The sequence below is a fragment of the Bombus bifarius genome, unplaced genomic scaffold, assembly GCF_011952205.1.
Source record: "Bombus bifarius isolate JDL3187 unplaced genomic scaffold, Bbif_JDL3187 scf7180000010271, whole genome shotgun sequence".
NCBI lineage: Eukaryota > Metazoa > Arthropoda > Insecta > Hymenoptera > Apidae > Bombus > Bombus bifarius.
The window spans coordinates 1,539,909-1,556,266 of NW_022885586.1; the positions used below are offsets into that span (position 1 = coordinate 1,539,909).

At 36.1% G+C, this 16,358-nt stretch overlaps 4 protein-coding genes across 7 annotated transcripts in view; 1 reads left to right on the forward strand and 3 right to left on the reverse strand.

Annotated features, from left to right (window-relative positions):
• LOC117216456 (CAD protein) overlaps positions 1-1,242 on the forward strand; it is a 22,967-nt gene extending 21,725 nt beyond the window's left edge. The window contains exon 26 of the mRNA XM_033463157.1: positions 570-1,242. Within this exon, the coding sequence (XP_033319048.1) occupies positions 570-770 (201 nt within the window). The 3' untranslated portion in view covers positions 771-1,242. The remainder of the gene's footprint in view (positions 1-569) is intronic.
• Positions 1,211-8,136, reverse strand: LOC117216466. The gene is made up of 3 exons (XM_033463174.1): positions 7,754-8,136; positions 3,987-4,131; positions 1,211-2,793 (listed from the first exon to the last, which is right to left on the reverse strand). Exons 1-3 carry the CDS (start codon positions 7,809-7,811, stop codon positions 2,634-2,636), a joined length of 363 nt encoding a protein of 120 aa, XP_033319065.1. The 5' UTR covers positions 7,812-8,136; the 3' UTR covers positions 1,211-2,633.
• A 1,040-nt stretch (positions 8,137-9,176) lies between these two features.
• On the reverse strand, positions 9,177-12,369 carry LOC117216463 (protein singles bar). 3 transcript variants are annotated; one of them, XR_004489370.1, is made up of 6 exons: positions 11,327-11,884; positions 10,891-11,204; positions 10,223-10,405; positions 9,918-10,058; positions 9,686-9,845; positions 9,177-9,325 (listed from the first exon to the last, which is right to left on the reverse strand). XR_004489370.1 is itself a non-coding variant. In XM_033463169.1 (4 exons), the coding sequence occupies exons 1-4, from the start codon at positions 11,041-11,043 to the stop codon at positions 9,781-9,783; spliced, it is 486 nt and encodes a 161-aa protein (XP_033319060.1). In that variant the 5' UTR covers positions 11,044-12,369; the 3' UTR covers positions 9,705-9,780. The 3 variants fall into 3 exon arrangements, 1 of the variants encoding a protein (XP_033319060.1); XR_004489369.1 differs by having other exon boundaries at positions 10,891-11,884; XM_033463169.1 differs by lacking the exon at positions 9,177-9,325 and having other exon boundaries at positions 9,705-9,789; positions 10,891-12,369.
• A 205-nt stretch (positions 12,370-12,574) lies between these two features.
• On the reverse strand, positions 12,575-15,909 carry LOC117216465. Of its 2 annotated transcripts, none has more exons than XM_033463172.1 (5): positions 15,766-15,909; positions 14,026-14,162; positions 13,336-13,509; positions 12,930-13,049; positions 12,575-12,847 (listed from the first exon to the last, which is right to left on the reverse strand). In XM_033463172.1, the coding sequence occupies exons 2-5, from the start codon at positions 14,143-14,145 to the stop codon at positions 12,773-12,775; spliced, it is 489 nt and encodes a 162-aa protein (XP_033319063.1). In that variant the 5' UTR covers positions 14,146-14,162; positions 15,766-15,909; the 3' UTR covers positions 12,575-12,772. The 2 variants fall into 2 exon arrangements, with proteins under 2 accessions (XP_033319063.1, XP_033319064.1); XM_033463173.1 differs by lacking the exon at positions 15,766-15,909 and adding an exon at positions 15,655-15,676.
• Between the last annotated feature and the right edge of the window lie 449 nt (positions 15,910-16,358).

Below are 16,358 nucleotides of genomic sequence, written 5' to 3' on the forward strand. Positions count from 1 at the left end.
AAAGACAGGTAAAATAATTGATCAGAAACGAGCATTACATAAAATGTCGACGATTGAAACATGTAAACCTTAATACAGTATACACCTACAGCGATTCCTGTTTTGTATCTATCGTTAATCTTGCAAGATAGTTCGATTATTAAATGCGACCTCGATCAAGGCCTTATTATCAAGATAAACTTATTAATTGTTACTTAAAGAAGAGAAAGATAATAGAGCGTTCGTAAGATTAAGTTTCTTGCACAAAGAGATATTTCTTTGGCCTTAAGATTTGTTTATTTCGCAAGAGCATTGGAAATCACGAAGCATCGCTTGGACTAGCGAACTTAATTAAATTCGAGTCTTTCAAATGCCAGTAATACGATTCTATTATCTAATCATAAACATAACAAAAATGCAAGACGTTCGATTAACAAAGATAAGAGCAGAAGGATTTAAAGGAATAATTCAGGTAGCAATAAATAAGTTACTTACCGAATTAATCTGTACGGGGCTTTAAAAGCATTAGTTTGAGACAAAACAAAACGTTGTATCACGTTCGTGTATCTAAATGCTCGTTTTTTTTACAGGTTTGCGGTCATTTCGTAATAACTCCGCAATTGATGTCTCGCGCGAAGAGGAAGATGGTAGTGATGCATCCCTTGCCACGAGTGAACGAAATCAGTACAGAATTTGACACGGACCCACGTGCCGCGTACTTCCGGCAGGCTGAAAATGGTGTCTACGTTCGAATGGCTCTTTTGGCAATGGTCCTTGGCCGTATGTGGTGACGCATTCCAGGGTGAAAAGCAAAGTTGATTTAATAGGTCAAGATCGATTCGGTTTTAGAAATATAAGCAATAACGCAGAAACCTGAAGAAAACAAACAAGACGATGCCAATCGCATTTCCAATTAGACTGTGATTCGCATAATAGGGTTTTATTATCAACCAATATTTTTATATTTTGATAGATACGGATCCAGATGATATATATATATATATATGTGCTGTCGTTGACTCGAAATAACAAATCGTTATACATGTTCATTCAGATTGTATGATAAGCAGGTAATGTGTTTTTATTAAACGTTGGTGTAATTCGATAAGAATGCGTTTTGATAAAATTTTATCTCTACGTAAGACTTTTACGAAGGCAAGAAAATTTTACATCACACGATTTCCACTGTGTCCTTGTATCATTGTATATGTGCCTGATCAAATCACACAAATGCAAGATAATAAAATCTTTTATTTTTGACAATAGATTTATATACATTTATCCTGTTGTATGTACACGTAATATGCGTATAAATAGATAGCTGGTCTAAAAGTAATATACAATTTTTATTGAGTACGCTGGCGTAAACAGGTATCGTACAATTATTTGATAAGGGAATGTATTCGCGATTAACATCAATATTTTCGGCGAATTTCTTAATCGCTGATCGATTTACGAAGCATTGACAAAATTACCGTGTTGTTACAAGGCCGAATGAATGACTAGACCTTAGGAGAGCGCTTGACGATAACCTACGAATATAAACATTCATATTCGATACAATTTTATTCGACTCTGTTTGATTCGATTGGCGGTAAAATGTGTTCATAGTGATTTGCAAAAGTGTTTAACGCTTATCCTAGATTGACAGCTTTCATTATTATATCGTATGTATTATATTAATGATTTTGAAATTTTATTATCAGTGTAATGAGTCACAATTGTCATGATTATATCAAACTGGATCATATCAACTGTCAAGATATTTACTGCAAACATGTGTATGTTTAAAAATTATGCGACACGAGTAGCCTTAATGAATAGTCCTAAACATATAATAAGCGTTAAAAGGAACCAATTAAATATTTAGGCCTATCGTTATAATGGACATTCGTCTACTTCAAATTTATGTCAATCTTTGTGAACTCTGTAAATGCTTGTACAAAATATCTTGTAATTTTTGTATATACTATCAGATTTATTTCAAACTTCATCGATATAATCACGATAGCAGCATATCATTACGACGCCAATGAAATTTCAAAATGTTTCGTATAACGCACGTGATATTATATTCGTAAAAGATGTTTGTAGTGTTCGAATATTTTCGTGAGCCACTGCACATACCTTCGTATAGATTCGAATTCGCATTTTTTCGTATTTTACGATTCCAAGATTAGACGATCGAACGAATAGTATTTAGTAATTCGAGCGATCACTGAGACTGTACGTATAATGTTTCATCAGCTTCAAAGTTCTTTAAGAAATTTCTTCTTACGTTTCCTCCTCGCGAGGAAAAACTTTGCAGAGCAGCCACGATAAGAGATCGATGCGATCGAAAGATAAATAGAAATATGTAAATCACAGTTATGCGGATGACGTCGAATGATTAATGAACTTCTTCGATTGCTATGCACCGTTTGCAAAATTTTTTCGCGTCCCACTCCAAGCACGATAAGCCTGCTCCATTCACATTTAGTCAACGCGAACACCGACGTCGTCCTGGTGTATCGCGAAATTCCTTTTCGTTCGTTTTTGAAAATTCTAACCTACCATTATCTCGAAAATCGTTTGCTCTCGATCCGACGACGAAGTTCGATGAAGATTACCAGTGGCTCTCATTCGCGTTGGAGATGGACGTATCGCAAAAGGTGTCAGACTATGGCATCGCGCGTCCTTAAGCCAGCGTCACTGGCACCGGTTGGGCACATATCTGCTGCTAAAGATTTCGCGTCCTCCTTTTGGCTCATCCTCGTTCGAGGTAACGGTGGCATCTTCAATTTCAGCTTCTTTTTCTTTAAAACGGCCTTCTTTCTGCAACGAAATGAAATAATCGGTCGTTGCTTTATTTTGCCGGTAGGTAGAGCTAGTTCTTGAACATTCGTGGGAAAATTTGAAAATGCAAATATGCCCAGGATATAGAAGAATATGTGAAGTGTCTGAAAGTATAAAGCTTTCTATAATATTCAGTAGAAAAAGTAATCTTCCACCTGGGTTTCGCTTTTTTCTAATTCGCTGTTCCTACATTCGTAAAAATATGAATTTACATAAATATCCGCGCAGCTCGGTAATAAGACGACGTAGGGTTATTTGAGTAGATAAAATATTTGGGTCAAGGTGCACGTATATATAACGACGAAAAAGAATATTAGCACAAGTCAGCTTATTTTGTCAACTTCTGCGCGAATTGCTGAAACAGAGCACGTTTTATTCGATTTTTTGCAAAGTATAGAAAGCAGGTGTTGAAAACAGTTATAACGTCGATTTTACTTCCTAAAGCAGCTATGAGCCTTCATCCGGAATAATGCTTTGCAACGAAGTAGGAAATTTTTGTCTAATTAGAATCTCTACGATGGTTCTTATATCGTTCCTAGACTATTTACTATAAAGACGTTACTATATCAATTTTAAGTTAATTGAAACTCTTCGCCAAACCTAATTCCTTGCATATGTATATTTTTTATATAGTTTTATTACGCAGCTGCTTAATGATCCTGCAAGATTATCTATTATTTAAAATGATTATGATAAAGACCACGTGCATAAGAAACTGCAAGTTCCGATTCAGATCTAAAATCTGGTTTACACCGATAATTTTCCTCGTCGTTGTATATGCAGTTTGTCTTGTAATTCGCAGATTCGGTAATAAACAATTCTTAAGCGATCTACATTTGAAAATAGACCACTTTTCTCGTCGTTAGTGACGCGATAAACAGTGAAATACGTCTTACACAGCTCATCCGCTGCCACCTCGATTTCTACGAGGATATAACTTGTACCCGTCAAAAAGGTAGGAAATTTGTCCGACCGATATGAACATTCTTAATTTTATAATCTTTGTACAATAGCAACTTCGTAATAATTCAGTAGTACGCGTATATTACTTTATTCCTAAGTTGTTCGTTGCTTATTTTATTAATTTGTTTTACACAATGTCTTCTCGAGTAGCACCAACTTATTGCTAAAACAATGTTAAAGAAGAAACGATATTCGATACTTTTACGTACTGGTGTTTGCAATCGATGAAAATTCCCATCGAAAACAGTACCACTATAGCTACTATGATACCGATCACGATTACCACCAGTGTTACTATCGCGTCCTCTTCTTCGGGAGTAAAAGGCTCCTCTGTCGTTGACCACGACACTTCTCCTGAAACACAAAATACGTTCCTGAACGTTATCTCGAATAATTCATTAGCTGATGGTATTCCAGATGGTTGCGTTATCCATCTCCAATTATATTCTGCAACGAGAAGCTATTGATATATATATATATATATATATTTATTTCATATATATTCCATATATATATATATATATATATATATATATATATATATATATATATGCTATCTTCTTTTTGGTATAAAACAACCTTCCGGAGTTATAAAAATTTATTCTCAGATAGATATCAAGTATTATATTCTTTTTAATGAACGGAAGGCGAACTCCGTATGTATCCATGGGAATTAGTGGAACCTAAGAGAATTGAAAGAATCTTCTACCTGGAAAGGAATTGCTGAAAAAGTTTACAGACCATTTCGTGCCTACCTGGTGATAATTGCTCGAGTTACATAAATTTCCGGTCAACGACCGAACAACAGTACCGCGAGGTTCGATCGTTGCAACACACGCGTATGAACAAGCGTTGTTGGTGTATTTGATTTTCACGCGATAGATGCGCATTTGGACATAGGAAACGAGGATAAGAGATTTAATGATTCGACGCGATTGACGTCACCGCGTGCCTTCCGTTCCTGGGAAGAACTTGTGGATGACGTCTTTTCGGGCACGTACGCCACCCTGATCACATTCGACGACTGCAGGAAATGGAAGAAGGGTCGGGACTGTCCATTGAAACCCAGCCAGACGACTTCCATACGGGAATCTCGTGTTAAAACTATTCGAAAGATATCATTATCGCGTGTTCGCTACCGCTTAGAAGTATTCGAACTTATAACAACAGCATGAGTAAGACATATAAGAAGAAACATGATAACAAATTAGTGAGAAATATGAAACATGTAAAATCAAATAGAATAACAATTTAACGAGAAACTAATGACCAAGGCGATATTTGTTATTTGCTTGTACAATAATGAATATATATTATTTGAAAATCGTCTAAAAAAGTCGATGGGCAAGTATGGAAATTTGAAAACATTAGAAAATATTCGAGTGCATTTTCATTAGCTCAGTTCGCTGATACGTTAATAAAGGAGAAATGGTATTACGTGGAAGAATTCTGGAATGTATAAATTAAATTTGAAACTTATTTTGCGATAAAACTGCATAATAAGAAAGCACGTATGATTGGCGAAGCAATCGTTTACACGGATATGTAAATTTGCCAGGCAGCAGAATTACGAAAGAAATTTACTTCCTATAGTTTCGAAGCGACAACTCGTTTATGATAAATATGTTATTTGTTCGCGATCGTATCGGAAAAAAGTGAAAAACGTCATGAAAAGACCTCTTTGTCGTTGTTATCCCTATCGCATGATTTTCCTCGTATCGCGTAAATTTCTTCTCTCTGAACTTAACGGGCTGACTGCGCGAAATCAAACCACGTGCACCGAAGAAAATCAATCGATATTCAGATTATTTTACAATGAAATTCATCGCGTATCGATTATAATAAATTAAATTAAAGAGATTACGATAGTAATACGTGACGTATTTTCCCAATGGAAATGATGTTCAACGCCCCGCGATTAAATACAAGAGGCGTATATGTCAAACGTATTGATATCAACGTTCTAGATAAGCAAATACGTAAAAAGTTACGTGTCATTAATAAACGGAATGGTTTACGTCTTCGTTTGATTTTACGAGCCTACTCTTAAAAGAAGAAAGTAATTGGTATATTTCTATTTACTTTGTACACTTCACAGAAATGCTTTCGCTTATTGCGCATTACCATTAAGTACTACAACGATCATGATAATAATTTTCGTCGAAACGAATAGCCCGATCGTATAACTGTTATTAAATTTGTGCGATCACGACAAGTTAACAAAGTCTGAGATTTTATCGGCACCTGTCCGTACCAGCACCAATCCTTCCTCCAATACCACGATCTTTAATGCTCATACACGTACACGTAGCATATCCGTGAGTTTGTTACAAGCAAATATTTGCATGCTTTTCTGCTACTAACCTGATTAACTTTTCCTTTTATTATGTCAACCTATATAGATGTAATCGGAATATTCTCTCGTAAGAGATTGATTATTTTAGAAAATGGAGCTGGACGTTGATTTACGATAATTCGCAATCATATTACATCATATACTTTCGTTTATGACAGTTAACAAATCGTTTCTTCATTGGAACAAATACTTTTTAATTAGTGCTAACATATATCTTGCGAACGCAGTTTTCTTTTTGCATTTCTTTTTTACATTGGAATTTACTGTTAATTGTTGTTCGTATTGTTTATCGCAATCATCCTGTCGCGATGTAACAAACTTATGGACTGCATATTTGTTTCTTGACAATCGAATTTTGATCGAATAAACGAACATTGCTTATACTTAGGCGATTAAATTATTAAATTAAATGTAGGAAATTAACAGGAAGCCAAGTTGGTCGGTTTAACTTCTGAGAGATGCTCGAAAAATCCTCAAATTCCAGGAAACAGCGGAATATTAATGCGAATCACCGTACATCGACGTTGATCTAAAGGAAATAGCTACGCTCGTACCCAGAGAAAGCATCGATACCGATACAGTTCGATCTCGTGGTTTAACTAGTTTTTGCTTTGCAACTGTGAGAGGAACGAGGTATCCGACTAGAAAAACCGGAACAATTTTTTACACGCATACGCTTAACTACATTTTGCCCTTTGCACGGTCCCTTGCCTTACGTGGAAGAATGCGAACGAAAGAGAAGCGACGTGCCACCTGTTGAGTTTCGCGTATGAATTCGCGTAGGGTTTGCAGTAATTTTTTAGAAAGTAGGGAAGAAAGCCGAGCAGTTGACTAGAATTTTTCATTTTGAACGTGTCATACGATTGACACCGTGTCGTATTATAATTAGATTAGATATTTACGCGAAAATTCACATTTTTCTTAATATAAATAAGAAAGAGGAGTCTAAACAAAAATTCGTTTCATCTCCTAAACACTGTAACGAGTACTTTGAATATTCTGTATATTTGTATACACACACACACACACACATACATATATGTATATGTACTTTGTATTTCAAACTGTTCAGTTTTTGTTCCAGAAGGGATCTAAGAGAATTTTAACTGGCTTTGGGCCATAAAGCCGCGATAAGTAGAAGAAAATAATAAAAGGAACAAACATCTGTTATATAGCAGTATAACGTTAATTAAATTTAAATTAAATAAGAGATTTAATTTAAATTTGAAATTTAAATTTAAACTTAAAATGAAAATACATATTCCTCACAGAATATAAAGTGAAAGATCCATTTACCTGAAAACTTTTGCACATCGCTGTGTATTATATAAATTTCCATACCTGCGAAAGGTGCATAAATATTCACAGTCTAATTATTTATTCTTTGCTCTATTGTATGTACTTGCTCCATCTTTCTCTAATATACCGATACACGTAACGAGCACTGTTCGTCAACACTGTCCAAGTGTCTATTATTTCCTACCAATTCCTTTTGATTCCTATCGATTCCTAATAATACTTCGATTTATCAAGCTCGTGGGGCACGCAAATGTGGAAAAATGCACAGGACACGTACGATATAACTCATGGCTAGAATCCTTATTATTTCAAATAAATTACCTTTTGTCGTGGACGCGAGCCTGAGACTGTCATTGATACTCCTAACGCGTACCCCCATAATGATCGAACTGTTCTTCTGTTATTTCACCTTGTTCACGAAGAAGCGTTCGGAATCGTCTACGAATCGACCGGTTCGAAATCACGAAGTAAACTGTCGGCCACATGCCTTGAGTCAAGCAATACGCTTGGTGAGGCCTCTACGAGAGCAACGGAAACCGCGAACACGAAAGGAAGATAGAGAGTAATGGGGGAAGAAGAAGAAGAAAGAGAGACTCTAGCTACGCTTCGTGGATTGCGAGAAGAGAAAGGTGGGGCAGAGAGGAAAGAGAAACCTCACGGTCTCGATCGGAGAGTCCGTGAGGACCGACGCAACGTATAACTTCCATTCACTGTGCGCCTGTGATCCACGGATAACCTGGTACGAAAATTATTGAAACGACCTGCACGGCTTTGTACAGTCCTCTTCGAAATTATTCGTCGTCATTCATCTTCGTCATCATCTTAGATTAGATTTATAATAGGATTAAAGGAACGTATTTGACGATGTTCAACGTCGTTGTGTTCATTTTCGCTCGATTCGTTGTTTATTCGTTTTTTTGTAGCGAAACGCTAAACTTTAGCTTGTACGACTTCGGTATGACACGTACTCGACATTCTACTTTAACGAGTAAACAAATTCACATTTTCATGAACGCAACTTAAGAAATGAACATTACGTAGAGATTCGTCTCGCCCTCTAAATATTATAATAAAGAGTTTGCTTTCCGGATTTTATATATTTTTGTGTATTATATGCGCTCTGGATAGTTTTGCGCGTTTATACAGGCTGTTCCGGAAATCGTAATACGGCCGAAAAAGAGACGATTCTTTGCGTGAAGAGCGAATGGAAGATACAAGATAAAACCTCGTGTTCCACATGCACGCGTTCCATCGCATCTCACATTCTATATCATTCTATGTATCTCACAAACCAATAATTCATTTCGGTATCTAACAACCAAAAAGTTGCGTGTTAGACTCTACAGTTTGTATGTACATTTTCTATACAACTCGCACACTCCGTATCAGATATTCAACATCTGATGTGAACTTTCCTATGTAGCGTAAAGGAGTGCACAAAACATCATGGAAATATCCAGACATTGAGCATTGATATTTGGTTGCTTTTTGTGTTCAGGTAATGCGAAAAAGGATATCGACGCAGCGAATGTTTCCAGGTTGGTAAAAATCGAAATTGGAATTTCGTTTGAAAATTTTCACCGAAATCTAGACTTTCTATAGTAATGCGCGTGAATGAAAAAAGTGACGTATGCACGGAAGAAGATTCCTGTAATTTGACTCATGCTTCAGGAATTATCTCGCATTATTGAAATTGATAGTCCTTATCTTTGACGTTACTTGCAAAGGATTAAGAATAAGGAGGATCTAAATAAATACGACGCTCGTTTTCTATATTTTTATAACATTTTCGTTCGTTACATAATTTTGGAATGCTACGCGTATTAATTTAACATAAGTGTTTAAATAAAGGTCTTTCTCGATTGATCGTTGACGTGGATATAGTTTCTGTAACTATATAGTTTCGTTTTGACGTTGAAACGAACCATGCGCGTAAAATGAAAAAACACAAATTAATTTTTGAAGAACAGTTTCGATACGATTAAGCAAATCCGCTGCTGCTACGATACGACTGTTTAAAGAACCATTCTCGAAGAATTTTTTTATTTCCAGTATAATTGGATTCGAACCATCTATTTTGAGAAACAAGAGCAGCATACTTTCAACTAGATTCGAATCTAGACGCGACAGATTCGAACACGAAGATTAAATGCAACGGTTGCGTTACTTAAATAATTGAATGGACGCAACGTATGCGTCAGTAGCAGCGGATATGTTAAAGAGAATTTGGTTCGAATTATACGTATTACTCACCTTGTACATTGTACGCTGTATTTGGATCTTGATTCGGTCACGAATCGTGCGATGTTTTTATACATTTCACTCCCCCTCCGGTTCATCTTCCGCTCTTATAATGCCTGTAAGAGAAATATGCGTCTGCCCCGTGTAGTATTCCAACAAAACCACTCATAATCTACGAAAGTACCAGGACGATTTCAAGAACGAACGCACAAACAGATATCGTTGTTAAGGATAGAATACGTACGTAAGCGGCTGACATTGCAGGATAAACGTCGAACCCTGGCCTTATGTAATATTCTGGAAGTAGAAATAGCTTCGTGGAAAATGCCAAATAGGAAGCCGAGCTTAAATACAGGAAGGATGCTAATGCATTGAACATCAATTCCTAGAAGAGAATAAAATGTCATTTCTGGTTATGTTAGTTGTAGACTACGGATGTTTGAACGCTTAATAGCGTTTAAGATACTGTGTATTATACGCGCGAATAAGCGCAACATATGAGGATGATTCTTTACGACCGATAAATCACGCTGTACAAGTTTAACGTACAAATATAGATGATCGAATCAGTCTGTAGGATTTTTCGGACACGATGTAGCAGGCGAGTAATACCGCTGATGTTAAGAAACAGGCGGAAGACGTAGTTAAAGACCCTTCGAAAGCTGAACCGATCGTTGTACTGTATTTTAAACCGTAATTAATTAACAAGCTTTGTATCAGTCCGCTGACGATCTGAAAAACAGATGTATCTCGTTGGTTGCTATTGTTATACCTATTAGATCGTGTAATAAGTTCATACACAAGTTTATTCACTTTCTCATTATATCATATTTTGAGGTACATTATATTCTGATGGTTCACGAATAGTTCGTCGTCTATTTGTCACTGTTCGCGAACGTATTCGTGATACATGCTCCAGCATGCAAAGTATTAGGTTGTCTTAGGAAAAGTGTCTTTCTCTTGCAGACACGTCTTTTACGACGATGTATCTTTATACAGACATAATCTGTCACACATTGTGATCTTTATCATGATAGAACAAAATGGACCATACGTAATTCGATAAAATAATATAAAGCGAAAAATGTTGTGCATCCGTTATTTCCTTATAAAACGAAAGAAACTTTTTGAACGACCTATATATTTGTAGAGAAGCTCTGCATATGAAATATTTGTATATATAAATAAAAAATCGTTTCTCGAATCATCGAACTCACCGTCTCGCCCAGTTTTAGAAGACCGGGTGGAGTTTTTAGAAATTCCACGTGTATACACGTGCAACATCTGCAGCAACAACATTCTACGCCCCCAGCAGCGTGCGTGCCCGTAGAAGACATCCGGATCACCGGACCAGTTCCGTTTCTACCCATAATATCGTCTCGTCGCCGATCTATCTACAGATTAACGCTGGTTTCACGATCCTCGTTTCCACCTGCCTGGGTCGTAGTTGTTGCAAAATGCACGTAGGAGGCTGCGATTTATAGGTTCGTTAAACCGTCTCGTGTTCACCCAGACTCTTCGTTCAATCACCCTAATTGGTTAAACGGCGATTAATTCGCATCATTACAACGAAGAGGATAAATCAACTCGATGATCCGTTACACGCTCGAAACTGAGATTGTCGTTTGATCGACAGATATACTGTGCGCGTACCTAACAGCCAACTATTGTAACAAGCCAGGAAAGAACGCGAGCCGCGTCGACGAGCTGTTTGCAACTAACTGAGGGTGTTTTCTCCGGTTGATGCAGAACGTTTTAAATGTCGTTGCACCCCCTACGTCGTATTCGACACAAGGGATACCGATGTCTATTTCTGGCACGTGCTGCGCCGAAATATGTGGCCGACCAGCTGTACCGTCGACACGGGAAACGTAAAAAAGAAACATGCGATTAGGAATGTTTTTTAAAGAGACCAGAGAAGCAAAATTTGCATTCGGTGCTGATATATACGATAAAGTGATTCGTAGAAGTCGGAAAATAAGACGAAAGGCAGGAATAACAAACTTGCGCGATATGTAGACGAAGGATCTATAGATCCGATTTATATTGGTAGATTGAAAAACAATCAAACTGCAACGAAGATTCTACAGTGCGTCCCGTGACTATAAAACCGCATAGAAATGTTCGCATCTGTGAGAAGAAAGTTCTAATTACGTTCGGTTCAGGATATTGTACTCGACGAGATTTTCAAGCTCGATTTCCTAAAAAATGGAGCCATCGGTGCAATTTTCTTATTTCTTGATTTTCGTTTTGTTTCACGGCGTAGAATCGTTGTGGCTTTGCTTGTAACAGGAATCATGGTGGATGTGGTTTGATCGTTTTTGGATCGACGAATGTAAATGAGATCTATAGATTCCTCGATTGTTCGCATACACAATGTAATTGCTTACATTATGCATAGCACCGCAGTATCCTGTTCTCTGTCTTTGTACAGCTTTATCAAAACTCCTCTCGCATACGTTGCTACGTGCAGACCCACGTCCTGTCAATGGCCGTGCGAAAGTTTCATTTTCGTCGACGTTACGCTCGAATTTTCTGACTCATAATTACGTCAGTCACACGCCGATGTGCATAAAGGAAAAAAGCTAGGCTTTCTCCTACAAACGAGTAGGTAATTGGACTTAGGTTTCGTTAACCTACTCGCACAACTCAGCGGATTCCGTAGTTCTTTTTTTTTTTGTTTTTTTTTTATTACGTTACACATTAGTACAATAAATATATGTCTATGTAATTATATATAATTATAATAAATATGCGTATGTACTTGATTATACAAATATATGCATTCACAGTATATAAAAACGGTTCCTGCTGTTTTACAAATAAATAATTCCGAAATTGCAGCAATTTTCAGAACGATATTATAACACGTTTCAATAGCCAGGAGAGATATCGCGGTTGTACTGTATAAATATATTTAAAATGTATAAAGTACCATACAAAAAAATATCTTTTATTAAATTTGAAAAGAGTGTATAAAAAGGCGTGTCGCGTTATATAATTGAACAATGCCCGACTCGATGGTTTGCGAAATATATGAAACACGATAGCTGAATATATGATTTCAAAACTTGTCCGAATTCTTGTTACAAGGCACTGTTAATGTATTCTGTATGTGCGAAGAGCAACGATCGTACTGAGAAAATATAGCGCTGAATTTACAAGACCACAAATCTAAAAGAAAACATAGCCAACAGTAATATATAGTAAAATTTCAGATGGTTGTAAAAAGAGTGGCTTTATTCTTTTCACTTACTGCCGCTGCCATTAATACTTCGTATCCTCTTCGGCCTTTCACGTTATTACTCACATGCACCACGTATGTTAAAGACGCAGCTAAATATAATCCAAATGCTATAGAGTGATAAAGAAGTTCCTAAAAAAAGACGCGAGGCATAAGTCTAATCGTTTAGTTTGATCTGATTCATCGATTATTTCGTTTAATTAAGCCCGATGCAGACGAACGAAAACTTAGTTACGAAATTGGGAAACTCCTATGGAGTTCTACTATACTTTTAACTTTTAGTGTACAATATTTGATCGTTTGTCGGGAACATTCTGTGGTTGTATCGTTAGAGAGTTTCGACTGCTGCGAAATCGCAATCGTACCACATTGTTCGGCTGCACTGGGCCTCACCGTAAGTACACAGTGTGAAACTTACATAAACAGTCTTCGCAATGATAGTGGACGTTGTAAGGGAAGCTAAGCAACTTAGAAGCAAAATAAAGGTACCGATCAAAAATGTCGTTGTTATTAGGAGGAAGAATAGTTCTGCGGTGTATACGTAGCTGTCATAGTTGTTCGCTACTATTGCCACGCACACAACTCCAAGTGCCTAAAATGAAAGAATTTCAGTAAGATAAACACACTTATCTCATTTTTTTTGGATGAAAGCGGAACTTTGATAACGATATGGGAACCTAATTAGAGAGAAGAGATTAAAAATGTTGTGGATATTTGTTAGGCACGAGTTCTGTTGAAAAATGTGAATTTTTTTTTATTAAAATGTCATTCATTGTCGGAATATATCAAAATTTAGTTTCTGTATGTACTATAGTATTTCCGCAATTCGTAATTCCGAGCATAATAATTTTCATCCAGATGAATATGTGCATATTTTTACAGAGTTAGTGCTCCTACAGTTTGATTTTCATGATTACATTTATCGTCGGGTTGAGTTTTAATTATACGTAAAAATATTGTACAAATATTATATAAAACTATGCATATTGTACAGAAATATCGCGTAGGTATTTATCTTATATGTTAATTAACAAGGGAAACTAGTTATGACACGTTTGAATATTTATATGTACCAGTTTACGTTAAAACATTTCTAATAGATACTTACCACTTCAAACAATTTAAATAGACCGCCAAACGATTTTAAATAACCGGTATTGATGTTAACTGATGTGGAACCGCTCGTTACCGTTTGAGTTCTAATGGTTACCGAATGCGACATTGTCATCTCCTTCTTTATCGACTCTGAAATTTTAAAGCAGCACATTACAGCTGTGGGCGTTTCGTAGGAAAACAACTTCGGAATACATATTTAAGCGAAAGTCTGTGGGCAAGAAGAAGGCCAAGGCCAGAGATTTTTAGGGCGTAACCTTATTTCGTCGACAGACTTTCTTCTTTCGCGAAATTCATTCGACCCAAGAAAATACATACTCTTGTATATTGATCTCATTTTTACATATCTTACGTTATGTTTAAATGTTTGCCAAATAATAAATAAAAATAGAACGCGAGAGCGACAGTAATTCATAGTAATGTACGAGAAAGGGATTGTAGATGCATTCACTTTCGTTATCGTTTCTTTCATCCCGGCGCACCCTTAATGTTTGCTACTGATCGATACCGCGTCCAACTGTCGGAATTACATCTCCTTCCAGTATTTTTAAGGATATAGAAGATAAAGTCATATAAAAAAACATTATACCTCTTATCACACTGAACGCAACCGTTAATTCCTTGTATTTAAAAAAGAGAGAAATACTCATAGGCCAAGAATCGTGCGAGTTTAAATAAATAAAGAAGAAAGATAAGCAAAATAAACGTCATATACTTAGAATAATAAATTAAAGCTTTATGCAGAAAAGTACCTAAAATAAATATTTATTAAATAAATATGTCGTGTCGAATTTATGTACACGAATTAATTTTCATAATTTAATAATAAACCTCATGGTCCATTCAAAATATACCGATACTGTTTTCGTGAATTCGAATCACGAACACACCCGAATTAGCATGGCTACAGGCGAGCATGTGTGAAATTTAGTCATCAGTTATTTTTAAGTGAATGTGTGTCAAAGAAAGAATTGTACGATAATGATACCGGATAATTGTTAGGTTCTCCTGTCAACTTATTCATAATATATTTATCTTGTTCCTATCTATTCCTGATAGTATATTTAATAATAATACATGATAAGGAAAAATCGAATTCTATAATGTTTTGATCTGACCAAACGTAGTGACATATTTTACAAAATGCTATTGTATGTGCCAAAGATATCGTTTAATCCCTTCGCATAGGAAGACGAAATTATTAAATATGTACCTCATCACGCAGTTATCCAATAATGCATCGCGAAACAGGTATCTCGTACAAAACATCACACGAATGATTTTACGTTGCAACATATCTCGTCCAAAGTGTATCACGAACGACATTGCGTTGCGAGATATTTCGTCTTCCGTTGGGAAGAGGTTAAAAAATTGAAGATAAGAATAACATCTAATATAAAGGCTCGTTCAAATTAATCAAACGTATGAATAGGAACAATTTGAATTCAGACAGCTTGACAGCACGTAACAAGTGTTGTTTATTTAATCTGAGATATTCTTTGAAATTTCTGTCTTTCTTCTCATTATCAAAACACTCGAGCGAATATAAATAATAATAAGTTTCGCATAATGATCTTATATAAATACTGTTTCGTATATTTTGTATAATAGCTGTGTAAAGTACTTTTTCCCAGGAATTATATTATTGAAATGTATATCGTTAAAATTGTACTACACTGATTCACGTCTCACAACCGGCAATAATAGGCGGAATGTATACAAATCTCACACTGACCTTAATAAGGTAGGTGGTCGCGCCTTGATCGCCTGCGAATGACTGAGGTGCAGACTTACGTTTCCAACCATAGCACGAGTGACGTCATGGATGATATCATACTTGGATCCGTCTTCCTAACTAGAGAATGAACGTGTAGTATACACGTATACCAACATTAAATTGAAAGAAAGTAACGTACTTGTGTACATAATAAGATGCGTAGTCAAAGTTATGTGTAATACCACATAGCAAAATATCAATATGTCGATGAAGTACAAACTTCAAGTTTAAGCATTAAAACTTAGTTTTGGTAACGTAGTTATGGTTTCGTATCTTTGCAATTTTTTAGGAGTTTCCGGTGAATAAAATTTCAAGGTTCTCGATAAAATTTTCAATTAATTTTCTGACTTTATAGTCAGACGTAATTCCACGAGCACAATATTCACGCACCGTGTTCTGATTTACATTTATTTATAGCGCGTTGTGAGTTAGTATTAGCAGTCAAAGCAAAATATTTTTCATTGCTATTTAGCTTGAATAATAACCAAAGTCGATAATGTGATAAAAAGTAAGACAAAAAGTAAAGCAACGAATGTAAAAACAGCATATGA